The 17,330-nt window shown below is 40.0% G+C and overlaps 1 protein-coding gene across 1 annotated transcript; it reads left to right on the top strand.

Moving 5' to 3' along the window:
• The first annotated feature begins 12,253 nt into the window (after positions 1–12,253).
• LOC137294424 (uncharacterized) lies at positions 12,254–17,129 on the top strand. Its single transcript, XM_067825433.1, is given in 6 exon segments — positions 12,254–12,338; positions 14,264–14,355; positions 14,728–14,857; positions 15,609–15,809; positions 16,433–16,588; positions 16,957–17,129. Coding segments are annotated over 6 exon segments (837 nt in total).
• Positions 17,130–17,330: the final 201 nt, after the last annotated feature.

The following is a 17,330-nucleotide window of genomic DNA, read 5'->3' as shown; positions in this document are numbered from 1 at the left end:
GATAACGTATGTCTCATAAGGGCTTGGTAAAATCGATATCTTGTATGTTACCGAGTGAGCTGATAGAGTTGATATCTTGCTTGTATGTGACCGGCTGACCTGACAAAATTCATACATTGTATCTTACAGACTGACCTGACAAAGTTGCTATATTGTATCTTATAGACTGACCTGACAAAGTTGCTATATTGTATATTATAGAATGCACTGGCAAAGGTGATTCATTTCATCTCACCGAATGACCTGACTGTCCTGATAAAGTTGAAATATGTAACTTACCGAGTATCCTGACAGTGTTTAGAGCTTGTACGTTACCAAGTGAGCTGACAAAGCTGATGCCTTGTATCTTACCGAGTGATCTGACAATGTTTAGATCTTGTACGTTACCAAGTGAGCTGACAAAGCTGATGCCTTGTATCTTACCGAGTGATCTGACAATGTTTAGATCTTGTACGTTACCAAGTGAGCTATCAAAGCTGATACCTTGTATCTTACCGAGTGATCTGACAATGTTTAGATCTTGTACGTTACCAAGTGAGCTATCAAAGCTGATATCTTACGGAGTGACCTAACAAAGTTGATACTTTGTATCCTACCGACTGGCCTGATAAAGTTGATATCTTGTATCTTACAGACCGATATATTGTGTTTTATTGAGTGACCTGACAAAGGTGATAGATGGTATCTTGCAAAGTGTCCTGCCAAAGTTGTTAAGAGACACAAATGTATGACTTTAATGGAAATGTCAACCTTTTCGGATCAGGGGAAGTATAACACATTTCGTCTGACAGGAAAAAGCATGTTCCGTGGAGGACTCGTTCTCCCACTGACACTGACACTGACACTGACACTGACTCTGAGCAACCATGTATCACTGAAAGAGATCAAATGCATTTTCCGTTAGAAAGTGATAAAATTAAATTTTTACTAATTATATTTCATTCGTTTCTTGTTAATACGTGTGTGGTAACGTTGATATGTCAATCACAACTATGCAAAACCTCTTCATTAACATGTCCTTACTACCAATACGGAAAAAAAAAACATTTAGAAATGTCTATCCGTCGTGGGCTGATTGTTGGTGAATGTGTTTGGCCATTACAAACACGCTGTGCATGCTGAACAAACTCGCACGTACTAATGACCCATTTATTTTCAACGCGGATGCGATTTTTTGCACGTTCACCTACGTCGATGGACGTACATATTGACACATCGTGAGCAGGATATACCGCCCCAATCATCCCACTGACCGCCATTAAATCCACCAACCATCTAGGCCATGCTTAATTACCGTAGAGGCATACAGGTTAATCAAAAGGGACATTCTGGGTCGTGGGCAATTACATCCTCATTGATATAGAGGGTCATTGTTGGCATAGTCAAATAGTCAAATATCACGGTCTAAAATTTTGGAAGTCAAGAACTGGCGGAGTTTGCTATTTGTTATAATGAAAACTGAAACGAATTGATTATATAAACGTTAAGAAAGGCAACTCACATATTAGTATTGTAGAAAGCACACATGGCATTAGGGCTTCGATTGATTGTATCGAGTGTTTAGGAATCCTGAACCCTGCTGACCTGGTCGACTTGATAGATATTGTCTCCTGTTATCGTCAATTGACAGCTTAGTGAGACAGGAGACGTGTCCATAGTTCTTGAAAGAAAACAGCCAGTTGATTCTGGACTGTTTTGAGTTATATCGACTATAAGTCAGCGTGACTTTCAAATGTCACTCGTCACGTATAGAATTGATGTCAGCACTAAAGAATTCAAAATTCGCACACATATTGTCATCATTCTGTGAGGAGTCCTGCCAGAACACAAATACTTGGACTTGGAGCTAATTCCCCCAACATGGCTATCATTGATTTTAGTTCTATAGCAAACAGGGGCGGCTGGGTAGCTAAGTAGTTAATGCGCTCGCTCTTCACGTCGGAGACAAACGTTCGATCCCCACATGTGTGAAGGTCATCTCTGTAGCTGGCCGTGATGGAATATTACTAAAAGCGGCATAAAACAATGCCCAATCACTGCTCCAGCCAGTACTTCATGTCACAATGACCTAGGACAAACATTGTAAGAGTTCCATTCTCTTGCTACATCTGCAATGAAGACGTATAGCTTACATTGTGCAACATCTAATCTGTACAATGATGCAGCAGTTCTAAATTCAACATGAACAAAGAAGAAAACACGTGCACCGCGTAGTCCCAGATGAAATAACCTCACACAAATCAACACTGGGCTATCCAGCCTTTGAAGTGATGTTCTGTAAACATCATTAGTAAACCCTCAGAATATCATAGTTGTATCATAAACAGCTTCTCCGTTATCACGGTAGGATTTAATTGTTCAACACGTCAAACAATCTGTTCATTTTAATATGTTAAAATGAAATTATATGAAAGTTGCAGGTAATTACATTTTAGACTGAAACCCTTATGTTGTGAACTTTAGAACAAAAACTAGATTTATCAGACAGGGATGAGTCGCTTGCTGTGTTTATACACTCCGATAACTGTGTACATCAGACTTAAAAGAGCCGCTTGTCTTAAGAATAGCTACTCAAATGAGCACATATTCTCGTGAGTAAATATTCCTCTACTCTCCTGTTAGCAATACATTTTTTCAAACCAACAGCTTTGGGCTTGAGGTGCAGTTCCTGCTGTTATGTGGCGACTACCATCTAACGATGGGTGTTTATGGAGAGTTCAAAATACGTTCATTAGTGCATTTCTGAAAGATAGTTGTGAAGGATGTTGTATTGTGTTGTAAAGAGACTGTTTGTGTGGAACAAGTGTGCTTTAATTGAAATGGAACACACTACCGGATACATCAATATTTTCAATGATGAGTTATTATTACAGTAGAAACGAGTACATTACAGACCGCCGATATAGCTGGAATATTGCTGAGTGCGGCGTAAAACTAAACTCACTCACCCACCCTTATAGTTCGTTCCTTTATGCGTATCTATTAGCAGGCACTCATATGTTTTGGATATATTGAATTTAAAACAAAGCTTACGTAGTTTACGTGAAAGAATCAAACGTATCACGCGTCGCATTTTGCTACCGGGCCACATAATCTAAATTCCCTCAGTCAACGAAGTTGGATGGGGTAGCCAGACTTTTGTAGCTCTGCTGATTATGTGCTTGAACTGTTGTTCGTAACATCAATCATTGGATTGCATTAATTCATACATCTACGTCAAATAGCTAACATACAGAACATACACTATTGGTAAGGTTAGCTTTCATACTGGAGGTAGGATTCATAGGTTAAAATCATCATTGTCGACACGGTAAAGAAGAAGGACCCAGTAATCTGCTTTACTCTGTAGGGTTATGTCCGTTCGAATCCCAGGTTTGCTGTAATCGTGTTCCTTTTTTCGTCATGACTGCACTAGGTCATGATTGAACAGATTAAACATTTACAAACATGCTGATATAACAGACATAGTTAGAAAACGGCGTTAAACTAAACTCACTCATTCAGAATATCTTTATAAACCATAACTTTATTCCAGCTTCAGAGTGTTTGAACATTCGCCATTTTGGTACAACCTTACATGTCCTACAGACGAAAAGATTTACGTGCATGATTAAACTATGAGCTTCAAATCTAAATAGTAGATGTCTCTTATTCAAGACACTGATTGTGAACGGGATTATTGTATAAGCGCAGACTTCGCATGGTCTTCAAGCCGTATTCAGAATCAGATTTGTGTGCTACCACGTTTTCACAATGCCACTGATAGGGCTATTGCATCTGATTTAGTAAACCAGACACTCAATAAATCACATCGATACTGTGCATGCAAGCCAGTCGACCAGTGTTAACATGTGGTATTAATTATAAACACCATGCCCGTTGACTGGCCAACTGGTTCTACTCTTCCTTGTAAAACTCTCTGTGTTTGAAAACATGTCTCGTGTACCACAAGCCTTCTTAGTGCCTCAGCGAGCGTGCACAATATGAAGCAATTTCGCCACTGTCGCCTCCTAATTACCACAGTCGAATTGAACATGATATGTTCTCTTTATCAACGTCTTACAAATTAGAAATGATCGATTTTTAGGATGATTTTATATGTGAACGAAGACAGAACACACGGAAATGATTACATTACCTATAATATCACTGGGTTTCATAGCAATGAGTGGCGAAGCTAATATCTGTATCCGTAGATATACGTAGAATTCTTGAGACACCTATGAACATAAATGTCCAAAGATACAAATCAATTACTTTGTCGTCTTTATCTTTTCAGAAGTTTAGGGCATTCTCTGGGCGAAGACATGGAAGGGTAGACTTGCTGAATACAGTCTGTCAGTTTGCGAGTTATGATCCTTGTAAATAACGCTACTTGGAAAAGTATTTCTGTTACATCACAGCGTGCTAGTTCATATGTCAGCAAGGCCCAAACGGGGTTAAATGTAGATGAGTTCTTTGTTGAAGCTCACGTTTATGGTTTAAACAAAAAAGGAATCAATATAAGATTGAAATAAGGGTCAAACCCAAGACACTTGGTTTCCTAATGATCAACAGGAACGGCAATGCTTTTACAAAACCACAAGCAATCGCTTCTAAGCCTTGATGTTAAGATTCTGGCTGCATCAAGATCAGAGAAAGAAATAGGCAGATTTAGAGGGGGTCCAGGGGTGCGCACTCCCACCCCTCTTTTCTCCTGAAAAACTGACATTTAAATGACCATCGAAACTCTGGGGAAAGCGGGTGAAAAAAGAATTGTGCATTCAAAGATGGAATAATCTCCCTCCCTCCCTCCCTCCCTCCCTCTTTTCCTTAATGTAATCTGAGATGCGGTTGGAATGTTTCATTTCAAAGGTGGAGTAAATCTCACTCACTAACTCTCTCTTTTGCTTAATGTAATGTGAGATGCGTTTGGAATGTTGCAATTCAAAGATGGAATAAATCTCACTCTCTCTTTTCCTTAATGTCCTCTGAGATGCGATTGAATTGTTGAATTTCAAAGTAATCTCACTCACTCGCTCACACATTCACCCTTTCATTCACTCACTCTTTCGGTCATTCGAAACTGACATAGAAATATAAACAGCTTCATACCAACTGAAAATGAACCACATCGACTAGCGGTTTTCAGAACACAAACCTGTAAAAATCTGCACCTGCTACGAAGGTTAGGACAGAAAGGAAACTAGCTCATGTATTCATATCCCAACCGAGGTTGTCAGGGATTCGGATGGGACAACAAGACATTTACAATTTATTTTTCTTTCCACTTGTTTATCATGATTGATGAGTTTCTCTTATTTATACCACCATGGAAAACACAACCAGTTATTTCTGTTCCCCTGAAATAACAGAGATTGTAGCATGGATATGTCAGGCTCGGAAGATGCGTGTATGTGTCACAAGTATTTCTCTCGGACATCTACACTACATCGTTGATGTAGAGTGCACACACTCTCATCCATCAGATAGTTGCATTCATGACTTTTTAGAAAGTGTTCGGATCAATCTCCAATTACAAACAAATATACACGCTAAAAGAGTGTAATGGATACATCATGGTGGTCTACTGTTTCCATGTCTGGAAAAAGCATCCATAGATGTTTTTCATTTCAACGCTATCATAATCATTCACAGCTTGCTTAGGAAGATTGCCATCCACTGTTCATTGTTACAAGACTTGTTACATCTGTACTTGGCCATCGTGTGATTTATAAAGAGTGTGGCCTTCACGGAGCTCCAGTCATGTGACAGAGGTAGTGTTTTGTGATGACGGAAAACCACGCTGTCCTGTTTCAAATGGGTTCATTCATAAAAGGATAGGATATAGTCTGTCATACACATGGGGCATATTTGTACAGCAAATAAACCCAAAACGTTACACCCATGAAATTAGTCTGTGACGTTCTGAGTAGCTGCATGACAGTTGTCTTTGAAATAGACGAAAATAGACATGAATACGGTTATGTACATATTGCATTCAGACGCCTTGAAGAATGAAATGTGCATCATTGTACATGCCATGTACAGAGGAAAACGGCCCAGGAATAGGAAATGCTTTATTTTAGGAAAATGAATGCGTGAAAAACATTTCATTAATCATAAGAAATCTGATGAAAGATGACATGTATGACGTCAGAACAGATGATGACCCAGTCTTGACAATCCTCAGAAACAGAGTCCATTGTAGGATCCCTATATATATATACCACATCCATATGGCTATGAATCACTATCAAAATGTACAGATAACAGTTTCTCGAAATGTTGAGCTTATCGTGTCCTACATGCCTGGGACTTTAGATAGCTATTAAAGATTAATCCATGATTTGTTTCGAGTTAGTGGAAACTAGAATTCGTGTATAGTTGTTCTTGTTTTTCTTTTCGGCGTCTATTACAAGTGAACATTGTATGTAGCAATCATTTGATTCGTTACCTTTAATGTATATCATTATTTCATTTTTCATGTTCCTCACCTCCGGTTCAGCATAACACTTTGTAGCGCTGTTTCCTAGCAAAGACACGAATGGGCAACATGCTCTAAACTAAACATGTTATGACATGTTTGTGCGTCGTTTACAGTCTAGAAAGGATGGCTCTGGCAATACAGATGACCTTTCTCTGACAATGCTACTTTTTTCATAACCACAGAATGAAAGCATTTGTTCCAGCAAAGAGAATTGATAAGATCGGTTCCCGTCCACGATGAAAGGTCAAGATCTCGTCAGCAGTGGGAGAAAATAGACGAAGTACGGCAATTCTGGTGTTTTACTACCTGAGCCACAAACTGCAACACTGCGTTTCCTTATTGCCATTATTACCTGTAGCTATGAGTGTCAGTGAAAATGTTAATTACATGCTTAGTCTCACCCTGAGTACTGATTACCATTCATTCATTTTGCTGTTGGCCATTCAAAAAAAAGGAAATTGTCCTCTAAATGGTTTATAACTTACTGAAAGGTCTGTTTTCAGAACCATCTGCAAATTGTGCCCTTCAGAAATATAACGAGAAGATTAACGAGAAGTGATTTCCATTATTGTCAGGCGTTCGTGTTTGGATGTTACAACAATCAATAACTCCGTTGAAGGGTTGTTGTTTGTTCAAGCCATTGATCCCCAATTCGATTATCGATTTAAGATTCCAGGAATGAGATGAAACCGTTCTTCAGTGGATACTGTCTGACGACAGAGTGTGTGGTAAAAGTACTACAGTGTGGCGCCATGAAACAAACACGCATTTGGACATGAATGTTATGTGAGAGTCTGCTGTTACAGTAGGAAAACCCCTATGACACCTACTAACTTCTTCATTCTTTACTGATTTGCATTTATCCAGTTATGAAGTTTTCACTCTTGATCGAATATCCAAGACTAACATATAGTCAGTGGTGTTATGCTTTAGAGAAACCTCGTTACCTCGAAGTTATGGGAGTGTCAAGTTAACAGCACTTGCATTCGAGAGACAAAGTATATTTCCTCTTACGTAATCAAGTAGGTGAGACCCGATGTAATCAGCGAAATGTATTTGGAATCTCTTGCAGGTACGTGTTTTAATGGGCATTCTAGAAGTCGATGAGTCAAAAATGAAACATACAGCTTTATGGATTACAACTTCTTGTTTATTACACTGGGCGACGTTTCCATGTAGATTCTTACATTCTTACATTTAGCTTGAAAACGATGTAAGAATCTACATCAAAATGTCGCTCAACGTAATAAGCAAGTAGTTGTAATCCATAAAGCTATATGTTTCACTCTTGAAGGTAATGTATGCTGAATGTCAAAACAAGTATAATTTACACGTAGTAGGGACAATCCTATTCGCGAAAACCTGGATTAATTAATGGTATTGGTTTTAGTAAATTTACACTTCATATATGCAACTGTCATCAGACCAGCATCCTAACCCATCCCCACCCTCGCCCCGCTTGATGTATTTGGCGTATTTCATTACGGTGTACAAACACCATTTAAGATTGTAAGGTGCCAGGTGTCGTGGGTGAAGATGTCCGAAATTAAACGTACGGGTTTGAAGGTGGAAGTCCCAGTTTTACTTACATTTAACTTTTTTAAATATTAATAGTTCTGTGTTACTAACAATATCTTTTGAGTTTTAAGTTCATGTTGAAGGCATAGCATTATCTGATCTTCTTGATAATATCTGATTTAGACATTTTTGTACGAAACGTTTCATAATATTTAGTGATATTTAGTATGGAGACTGGTAACGCTGATCTAGTGGTGCAAAGAAACATTCCAGTAATGCGACCTTCTCAGACACAGGAAGATCATCATTTATCATCACTTTCAGTGAGTTACCTGTTTGTTTCTGAGGGCCTAGGGGCATATTTCCAACCAGGTCACTTGTCTCAGAATGCATGTGTTAACAGGAACGAAACCCTGGAAACAGCAGACACGTTGGCGAGACCAAAGTTGGGTGAGTCCTTCTGAAGTATGGGTTTGCGCGGTGTAGAGAGCACGGGCAGTTTATAGACATTGCATATGGCTCATGTTATGAAAATAACAGTGACAAAACTGTTTCCATATTCATAAAAAAACAGTTATTGTTCCAAAAGTACAGCCGTATTGTGTTCATCAGACCTTGTATCACCGTTAACTTGTGATGACATCTGTGTTCGCGAAAATCTATCCAGTGCCATCGATGGCATCTGCAGCTTCTGTGACATTGATGTTATTAATGCTGGTATTTACGTTTTTAAGGAGTCCAAAAGATATCGAAACGATCATATAATGCTACAAAGCGTGGGCAGACAACACTCAGCACTCATTTTCTCTAAATAGAACACAATGTTAAGTGTCGACAGTAATGCCTTAAAGTTTGAAAGCAGCGGACATTATAAACATCGACTAGACAACGAGATAATTTTCGTTTTGATGTTGAAAGTAAAAAAGATATGTGACGATAATGCTCGGTGTCTGATGACGAGGCTTCTCTTGTTTAATTCAAATGAAGGTACTGGCTTGCAGTTAAAGTTATAGTATTGCATCGAAAGCTATTCGTCAGTAATGCCTTAGAATTAGCAGTCGCAAATATTAACACCATGACCTTGACCGCAATATTGTTTCAACTTGACTTGGTGTTCAAGAGAAGTAAATAATATTATGTTTCGTGTGATACATTTTGAACCTGCTTTATGCTGTGATACTGTACACAAAATATGGTTATGAGATCTTAAATGTCATTATTCCAACATTGGTATCACCTGTGACGACTTACATTCCCTTCCAGGAATAGGAAACAGTGTATCGAAATACAGACAGGCACAAATTCTCTATCTGTCAATAACACAAATGACGCACATGTTATCGAATTGTTCGCAGGTAAAGCGCTGATTAGCGACCAGAACCCAATCAATACGCTTTAGCGAACATCTGCTTCTGACATACGCATTGGGAAACATCTGCTAGTAACACAGAACGGCACAATCGGTAGGCAGCATATTTGAGGAGGACATTGAAGAGAGCTGGTTTCCCTAAGGCGCATTCATACATAACTAACTCTTTCAATACCTTGTAAGGATTTATATTTTTAGCCATGCGTCAAAGTCCGGACTCATAAGCTGTTGTTTTAAATTATACCTAGTGAAACAAAGAGATCCATACGGAACAGAATGGGAAAAAGCTCGTAGCGAGTTGTTCAGATTGCACAGGATCGAGTGGTTCGTCCGTATCACCTGGACAGATTACCAGCTCATTTATTGATTTACAGAGACGAATGTTTCCGTGTCCTGGTGGAGCTGCCATTCCTGGGACTGATTCCCAGACTGTACAATTACACAAATGAGGATATTGTCTTAGGTATTTCTCATTGTCCATCTGCCATAGCTCTAGACGAGATCACGTTTCTACTGTAGGACACAATCAATTGATAAATTGGTCTCAGGACTTAAGTTCAAAGGAACAATATTATAATAATGCATGTTATCGGATACATTAACCAATCAAGCAACTGATCATACAGGTAATTAAGTAGCCAATCAGGATGAAGGTCTGTATTCAGTATGAAGTTTGCAACACACACACACACACACACACACACACACACACACACACACGCGCGCGCGCGCGCGCGCGTACACACACGTACACACACGTACACACACACACACACACACTAAACTGGAGATCAGCGTAAAGGATATTTATTTTCGATATTGTCATAATAACAGTAAATGACACATTTACGCTATGGACGAATTATCTGCTTAACACAGAAAACAGCATTCATGAGTGCGAGTTGATTTTGTTACGTAGCCACCCGATGACGACACACACACACACACACACACACATACACACATACACACACACGTACACACACACACACACGTACACACACACACACACACACACACGTACACACACACGTACACACACGTACACACACACACGTACACACACACACGTACACACACACGTAAACACACACGTACACACACACACACGTACACACACACGTACACACACACGTACACATACGTACACACACACACACACACGTACACACACACGTACACACACACACGTACACACACACACACACGTACGTACACACACACGTACACACACGTACACACACACATACACACACACGTACACACACACGTACACACACACGTACACACACACACACGTACACACACACGTACACACACACACACGTACACACACACGTACACACACGTACACACACACACGTACACACACACACGTACACACACACACACGCACACACACACGTACACACACACGTATACAGACACGTATACACACACACACACACACACACACACTAAACTGGAGATCAGCGTAAAGGATATTTATTTTCGATATTGTCATAATAACAGTAAATGACACATTTACGCTATGGACGAATTATCTGCTTAACACAGAAAACAGCATTCATGAGTGCGAGTTGATTTTGTTACGTAGCCACCCGATGACGACACACACACACACACACACACACACACACACACACGTACACACACACGTACACACACACACACGTACACACACACACGTACACACACACACACACGTACACACACGTACACACACACGCACACACACACACACACGTACACACACACGTACACACACACACACACACACACACACACACACACACGTCCACCTCACCAATTATCCCACCCATCAGACTACGAGGACGAGAATGTGTAGGCGTGAACACAATTAAAATACATATATCGCTCATCCCTTACAAAAATTGTTTAAGTATCTTACTCCCTTACGTGGTGTGTTTCCGGTACAATGTAAAAGGTAGGCCCCAATCCTAGGTACAATTTCATATACTACGATCCACGCGACGATGACCCTTATTTCACCAGCCGGTGAAATGTTCAACTCTGGATACGTGTACAAAGAGTATCATTGGATCCCACTTCTAACGTCAGTTGTACTGAAATAGACCCCGACAACGTCAATATAGCTAATGCTACGGCGTATTCCCACTTCTAAGTTTTAATTGGCTGGATACAAGCCGTCTGTGTGTACCGCCTGTTTGAACACATTTAGGCTGGTTTGTTTACTTCTCTATTGTTTCCCTCTCCAATAAAAGAGGTATTGCGCACAGAAACGAACCAGATATTTTCCGAGCTTGTTACGACACTAAGAAAGACTTACTAGTTTGTCTCCTGTGTGTGTACCACAACGGAGTGTTTTTATTTGGAGTATAGACATATATCCTAGGTGAGTGGTCGTTATCGGTTTATTTTATATGATGGTTAGCATCCATGCATAAATTATATCCATGTGTTGCATCATGAATATCGAATCGTCGTTTAACCATTTCTCGGGTTTTTAGTGCCCAAATGACGTGAACAAAATTAACGAAAACAACTGTATAAAACATATGTACAGATTTATTTTTCACGTTCACTTGTTATAAATCGGCATATATGGCTGTCTTTTTTTTCAATACAAATTCACACTAAGCACTGATTTTGAAAAAGGTAATTGCTTAAGATGTATGTGCATGTATCAACATTTTAACAGTTTGACATCAAAGAGTGAGGTCATTTTCGATCTTGATCGACAGTTCCTTATTTCACAGTTATAGTTTACATTTTGGTCTAGGGGCCAGGATTGGCAGTCTCTCACAGTGTTCACTGTGTTGCGTACATCATATTTGAATCTGCGTAATGCTGTGTTGAAAATCATCTCACTTCCGATAATATTCACCTTACATTTTCTTCCAGGTTGTTTCAAGATGCCTTCATCTCTAGTATTCTGTTTGATGTGCCTCATCACTCTATCAGTCGCACAAGACCAGTTCAAGCAGATCAGAGATTTAGGTAAGCTTATCGTAAAGGAGATGACATAGAATGTATAGCTCATAAAAGGCATATATACTGTATATAAAAGTACGTTTAGAACATCCCATGACATTTTATCCATGAACAAATTGGATGTGCATTAAATTATTTTAAGTAACATATAATTATGCGGCTTCACCCAGTTACCAACTTCTGATTGGTTTATTTATTGGATCGTACTTCGCAACAGCTTTAGTTTTCTACAGGTGGTATTATAGTATCCGAACAGATCACTCGTGATCGTAAATATCTCTCCTCATCTGAAATTAGGATATTAACCTCATAGAACAGTTCATTATATGGAGTTAATTATGTGCAATGTAATTACTAGGGATTTATTAGTACAACTTTGTGTAATAATTACTATTTTCGGATGTAACGACGCCATTCAAATTGTCATTGAGGCGTAATATAAAACCTTATGTGAAGAATACCTTCTTAGATATAAGTTAACTTTGATAGACATTAAATAACGTTAGTTACACGTTTGAACATTTTGATGATGTATCAGATACGGCGCTGATGGGATTCCAGTGAGACCTGCGTGCTGCGAAAATGCCCCAAATATGCGTGGTTCAAAATAATACGACGATCAAGAAGAAATTCCTGAAGGTTTTGAGCATTACCCTCTCCTTGAAACTCACATTTTACCTCTCACCATGCCATCGAAACCAAAATAACACATGTGTAGTCCACCCTTTCCCTCTAAGCATCTGTGATCCAACGATGTTTTCTGAAGGCGAGTGGAAACCTTTCCCAGTGGGTAGCCTGTAGGGTAGAGAGTGATGCTATTTTCGATTCGTTGTTCATATAAACTCTCAGGGTCTCGTCTCACCTGAAGATACAGACAACCCAGGTGTACCCAGGCGAGCGAGTACACGGCAAACATCGTTAATAAGGACGTGTACACAGCGAGATGTTCTCGTAGTGCTAGTTAAGTCGTCCCAGCGCCAGTTAACATCACGCAGTATTTGACTGTAGTGTGTCACACATGGCAATGGCTTGCTGGTTGTGTCGTAAATCTGTGTGTTCATCATTGATAACCCCTGTCTGTGTTGTTCCCGAACCTTGATGTTCTTCTAGAGAAATATTATGATCTCGCACTCATATCCAAATAATGTATACAGTGACAGTGGTTCTGTCCATAGTTACATAAATACATGCTTGTGTCCAGATAGTCAACGTAAGTTACATTAACGTCTTTCAGTTGCTGTGATCAACAACGAATAGAGTTCTATGGGTATACAGCTTCGTTACTATTAATATGACCAGCGTTAATAAATATAGAAATCATTTTAATAATAAATACGATGTATGTCCATAGAACTGTCCGCGCTGTTCGTAAATTATGTTACATCGTTTATCAAAGTAAGACGTTGAAGAAATATCTATATAAAAACAATCAACATTTGTCATTCTTTCCGCAAACACCTGATGTCATTACTGAGGTTTAAAACTGTTGTTTTCTCTGGATTAGCTTTTTTGGTTGACACATGTCATCGGTTGTTAATTGCGCAGATCGATGCTCATGCTGTTGATCACTGGGTTGTGTGGTCCAGACTCGATTATTTACAGACCGCCGTCACATAGTTGGAATAGTGCTGAGTGCGGCGTAAAACTAAACTCACTCACTCACTAAAAGTGATCTCGTAAATGCAGATCATTCCCCAAAGACTTTGATGTGTATGGGTGCTTCAATGAGATTCTTGTTTGCGATTCAGTTCCCGCTCTTAGCTGCTCTTACCAGTCGTCAGACTGCCAATCCATCTTGACCTATTTGACTTAGTCCTCTCTACTCCTTGAGGATCATAGGACCTCAACAGTTTCGTCCTACACTCTTGTCGGTCGGTGGCTATATACTTGCATATTGTCTTTTTCTGACCAGTGTTACTGTTCTCTTCCAGTGTGCAAGAACTTCCCGTGCACCAAAGAAATGTGCGCACAACAGGAGATGTGGTGTCGAATGTGTTCATGTTCGGTGTTGGATGAATGCTTGGTAAGATATCTCAAATATCTCACACTGGTTTGTGCGGTTCCCGGTCCGGTGACTGGACAATACTTAGCAGGTGAATATTTAAACAGTACTGTCCTCAATGAACATGCCAACCAAGGTTATGTGTCTATATTATTTCAGGGGTGGTGGAGTAGCCTAGTAGTGAGGCGTTCGCTCATCACGCCGCAGACCCAGGTTCGATTCCCCATGTGGGCTCATTGTGAGGCCCATTTGTGGTGTCCGTCGTCGTGATATTGCTGTAATATTGCTTACAAACGGCGTAAAACATCCTACATTATTGTACTTATTATAACAGGGGTTTGAATTATTATTATTTGAAACATTTTTTCATTGTGCAACTTGCTCCTTTTCCAGGCGGTCAAATGTGGATATGGTCAAATATGCAACATGATCAGGTCGCGAGGCTGGTTCAGCAGATCTCTGCCAACATGCGTTGATGACCCTAACTGTGAGTAGAGTGTGACAGTGTGAATGAGGAATTTGGGTTAATGTCGTAGTGTCCGAGTTATAACACGACGTGTCAGCACATCGTGAGTGAATGAGTTTAATTTTAAGCCGCACCCACCAATATTGCAGCTATATGGCGGCGGTCTGTAAATAATGGACCAGACAACCCAGTGATCAAGAGCATGAGCATGGATTTACGCATTTGGGATGAGATGACATGTGTCAACCAAGTCAGCGAGCCTGACCACCCGATACTGTTAGTCGCCTCTTACAACTTGCACGGGTTACTGAAGATCAATTGTAATCCTTATGTTCATGGGTTCATGGACGTAAGACCCTCAGAGATGCATATTAGCAAATGATCACAACGAACACATCTATGATGGTGACAAGGGTAAGTTAAGATGATGCAACACTTCTCCACCAGCTGCGACACATAGACAAACGACTAAACAATGATGGGATGAGATTTCAGATATAACCCTTGCATCCACTGTTTCATGTTACCGAAACCATCCTCTATTCCTGTGATTATTATAGCAACTTAACAGATCCGTGGTGGGACGTTTTCACTTGATAATTGTCGAACACAGGTGAATGACTGTTGCTCATAATATCAGTCATCGGTTTGTCTGGTCCACAATTGAACATTTACAGTTTTCCCTGAAAGAAAATAGATAAGAAACAAGTTGAGAAATTATATACCACTTTCAGACAGTAACTTCAAACATTCTCTGGTTCACCTTGTCTTTGTATAACAACAAACATAATAAATATATAACTTGCAGTTCAACCGACAACCGAAGAAACAACATCGACTTCAACAACGACCGTTACTCCACCTCCAACAGATGCAAGAAGTGGCGATTTATGCACAAACGGCCGTCCGTGCACGACGAATGATGACTGCGGGCTCGGGGACGCTTGCCTTCTGAACTCCCAAAAGAGCGGTATTTGCTGCAAGAAAGAAATTGTCAACTTGAGTCCACGTGAGTACTGTTACTAGCTTGTGTTTACATGACTAATTTGCCACACATATTCCCTCGTAAGTCTGTTGAAAAATAGTCATGTAACGCCAATAAAAATAAAAAGGTTTTGCATTTGTACATGTTTATAGGCATGTCATTTACTTTAGACATATCTGGTCGCATGAACCGTTGTTCGAAAATATCACTTAGAGATCATATATACTTTAGGGGGTACAATACATAAATCATTTATTGCCATCGATGTACATGAAATTTCGTCATTAAAACGTATCATTTCGATATTTAATTACCTGAATGTTTACTATAAAAAACGTTAAACACATTGGGACGTGGAGTATTAAGCCGTAAACGTGCGGCACGCGCACACGCACGCCCACGCTCGGGCTACCGCATACGCACGTAAAACACCCACCTACTCAGACACGTGTGCATACACACACACACACACACACACAAATATATATATATATATGCATTGTTAGACTACCACCTTATAAGTGATGGTGGCCCTAAGCATGCTAGTCGGTTGTATGTTTATGATCACCCTCAGCTGTAAGACCGTGGGCTGACGGTAAGATGGACCCGACAATCAAGAGATTGATATAAATATTCTGTGGTTTAAGGTTGCCGAGAGACAAAGAGAAGCGGCCCATGCAGAGCTAGCTTCCGGAAGTATTTCTACAATACCACAGCTCTCCAATGCCAGGGCTTCATTTACGGTGGATGTGATGCGAATGAAAACAACTTTGACTCCATGGAGGATTGTCAGAAAGAATGCGGTTAGTGTCAATCAATCACGTATTTCAATCTTACATTCTCACACCTGCGTACAGGTATTACAGTTGCACATGAACTAGAACAGAAGACAAGGGCCAAGGCTTTCCAAGCTTTCTTTGCGCTGAGACAGTCGTAAGCTAATTTTAATATGCAATAATACTTACCGCCAGCTTAACTCCAGGAGAGATTCGAAAAATCGAGGTCCAGACATTTACACTTGAAGATCGGAGACTCATGGCATCTGTAATCGTATTACAGGTGGGGGTATATCAGTATATAAACAAATATCTGCCTGTCTGTCCAGCTGCCTTTTGTTCATCTATTTGTTGTTTAGTTATTCATTCATTCATTCATTCATTCATTCAAACAGAGAATCCATGCACGCTTCCTATGGACAGAGGGTACTGCAGGGCCATCCTTAGCACCTTCTTCTTCAACTCTACATCTGGAGAGTGCCAGGCATTCAATTACGGAGGCTGCGGCGGGAACCCGAATAACTTTAAATCAATGGAAGAGTGCCAGAAGAGATGTATGGCTCCGTGAAAACCACCTTGATCAGAAGAATGTTCTTGCCTGCGTCATAACGCATGATGATGATGTCTCTAGTCCCGGATTGAACTGATATCGGTGCCAAAGCAAAGGTGTTCTTAAATGAAACTGTTTTCTGTCAGCTTAAAACTTAAGGACATCTGTGCCAGTAACTATGTTTATATACACAAAGAATTACGAAGAACCATGTTGCTT

This window comes from Haliotis asinina, chromosome 8, assembly GCF_037392515.1.
Source record: "Haliotis asinina isolate JCU_RB_2024 chromosome 8, JCU_Hal_asi_v2, whole genome shotgun sequence".
Lineage (NCBI taxonomy): Eukaryota > Metazoa > Mollusca > Gastropoda > Lepetellida > Haliotidae > Haliotis > Haliotis asinina.
The sequence above is the reverse complement of the archived record's forward strand: the minus strand, read 5'-3'. Positions and strand labels throughout refer to the sequence as shown.